General features: G+C 43.3%; 1 protein-coding gene across 1 annotated transcript; it reads left to right on the forward strand.

The window, feature by feature from the left end:
- The first annotated feature begins 1045 nt into the window (after positions 1–1045).
- msc (musculin (activated B-cell factor-1)) lies at positions 1046–2368 on the forward strand. The gene is made up of 2 exons (XM_075452456.1): positions 1046–1694; positions 1952–2368. Exons 1-2 carry the CDS (start codon positions 1269–1271, stop codon positions 2027–2029), a joined length of 504 nt encoding a protein of 167 aa, XP_075308571.1. The 5' UTR covers positions 1046–1268; the 3' UTR covers positions 2030–2368.
- Positions 2369–2571: the final 203 nt, after the last annotated feature.

The raw sequence follows: 2571 nt of genomic DNA on the forward strand, positions 1-2571 counted from the left end.
AAAAATTTCACACACATTACATTGTGTAATAGCTTAAAGTGACCTGGAACTTACTGGGAATATTTTGAGGAGGAGGAGCAAACAGGACTTTCCATTTATTTTGACAGGCTGTGGCCATTCCAGTTTCTTACCAAAGTTTCACTTGAATTTATTCATTCTTTGTGCAGTATGCTTGCAATATTATAGTGGCCACGAGAGGTTTGTAAAATAAAAACTTATTTTGCAGAAATGTCCAGACAGTATGTCGTCACAGCAAAAGCAAATGTCTTAAATTGCTCTCTTAACTCCTCCTAAGGCCTGGAGTAATCTCAGTCTTATCCTTATATCCCCCCATGTGTTGATCTCAGTCCACACTAAGGCAGCCGATTGGTTCTCCATATGAGAATGCCCTATGAGAGGTTTGGAGGGCACAAAACAAATTCCAAAGCAGTCATAATAAAAAAGAAAAGAAAATCTTTGTCATACAAAGAGAATGAGGATGGGGCCTCCTTGCATCTGCCACACCCTTGTCATGCCAGCGCTCCAGATGTCATGGGAACCGATAACAGCTGGGGCTGGTGCACGCAGGCTGCGTGTGAAAGGCTGCTCCATCTGCAGAAACCCAATCCTTCTGTGAAACCAGCAAAGGATTAGGCCCTTTTGATAGGGTCCTCAAGACATTTCTATTACCCCAACACATCTGCAGGAACAACAAACTGACTAGATGTTTACTGTATTTGCATCTACGACTTTTGCAAAGTCCAAACTATTGTCAGGAGCGTTATCCCCTCCTATGGTGCTACGTTTTTGGGACTTTATGCTGGTAAAGCTGTAAAATCAGCCCTAAAAGAGGCTCTGGAATGACCAACAAGCCATTAATTCACAGGGCTTAACCCAATTATTTAGTTGGAGAGGAACAATTTAAGTCTATCACAGTTTACACAAAGAGACAGAGTTGTGGTCCTTCTGAGGTCATGGTGACTTTGAGAAAAGGGGAGGAGAAATGCATAGAGGAAACAGTACAGATAAAGAGTCCAAGACACTTAAATTAGGGGGGTCACAAAACACGGAGTGTAGCTTCAGCTTTAGGGACTGCAGGAATGATACTGTAGGCCTACTGTTGGCATTTTAGGGCTTCTGGGTGAAATTAGTAACAGCGTTACCAAATGGGAATTTAAAAAAAGGCTGCTGCATTTTACACTTGTTCCAATAATATTGTAAATCAGACCCAAGATTTCAGTCCCAGCGGTGCTGCTCCTGTGTGCCTCCAAGGCACAGGTGGGACAGCCATGTCCACCGGCTCTGCTGCAAGTGATGCTGAAGACGACGAGACATGTCACAGAAGGACCGCCATCTCTTTGGATGGCCCCGCGAGGAAAATTACCCGCTACAATTCCAGCCAGTTTTCGGATGAGGAACTGGAAGATAACGGCGTGGAGAGGAGGATCAAACAGGAGCGCAACGGACTCTCCAAGGCGCACCAGAAGGAGGCGCGGCAGTCTCAGAGAAACGCGGCCAACGCCCGGGAGAGGTCGAGGATGAGAGTGCTGAGCAAAGCTTTCTCCAGACTAAAAACCAGCTTGCCCTGGGTTCCTGCCGACACCAAACTGTCTAAATTGGACACGCTCCGCCTCGCCTCAAGCTACATTTCCCACCTCAGACAGCTTCTACAGGAGGACCGGTTCCAGGACAGCTTTGTGCACCCAGTCAGTCTGGTAGGCTATGACATTTGGCCAACAGGCATGTTCAGTCAAATCTTTGAACCTGCATTCAGAGATGTACTGCCGATGTAATGCTAATTCCCTTTAGCTTTTGGGTTTCATTGTGAATTAATAGCTTGCAGCCATTTTCAATTTTACTTAGGCAACATTACAATCAGTTTTCGAAAAGTCAGGATCTCTTCATCAACCTTTATTTAGAATCTAAATGTGTTTTTATAAAATAATTAACAAGATGTGTATTTTGTTCTCAGACGTGGCCGTTTATGATGACAGGACGATCAGAGGAAGACATCTCCTCCACCAGAAGACTTTGTGGAGCAACAGCATAGGCCAGCTCTACAAACAGAGCCTGCAGACCTCCTTAAAAATGACTCCTCTGGCACGCTCATGTTTGGAAAACTGTCTACTTCAGGGCGACGCCTCTCACTGCTTTATGTCTTGAAAACCTTGGTCTCAAAGCTGTTGTGTTGCATGTATAGCATTTACACTGAGTGTAACTTCTTATCTTTGTCTTTATTTGATTTGAAAAAGGCTGGATTTGGGTTTTTATTGACATGTTATCAATCTGTGCGGAAACCCAGGCTAGCATTACTAGTCTGATTCATGGTACTGTTTTGGAGTGTATGATATAGTATAAGTCTGTTAAGTATTTTTTTTACCTTTGTCTTTGTGTGGATTCCATGAAAACACATGAAATCTCAGAGTATTGTCTGTTTTGTTACTTTGACTTGACAATAATACAAAGCTCAATACAAGAAATCCTTTTGATTGTCGATCCATTTCTCATGTTTGTGCTTTTAATGAGTTGCATTTCTGTTGAAAATTGATCAGCAGTGTCTGTCTTCTTTCTCTATGTCCGGTCCAACTATAA

Source organism: Odontesthes bonariensis, chromosome 20 (assembly GCF_027942865.1).
Source record: "Odontesthes bonariensis isolate fOdoBon6 chromosome 20, fOdoBon6.hap1, whole genome shotgun sequence".
NCBI classification, from domain to species: domain Eukaryota; kingdom Metazoa; phylum Chordata; class Actinopteri; order Atheriniformes; family Atherinopsidae; genus Odontesthes; species Odontesthes bonariensis.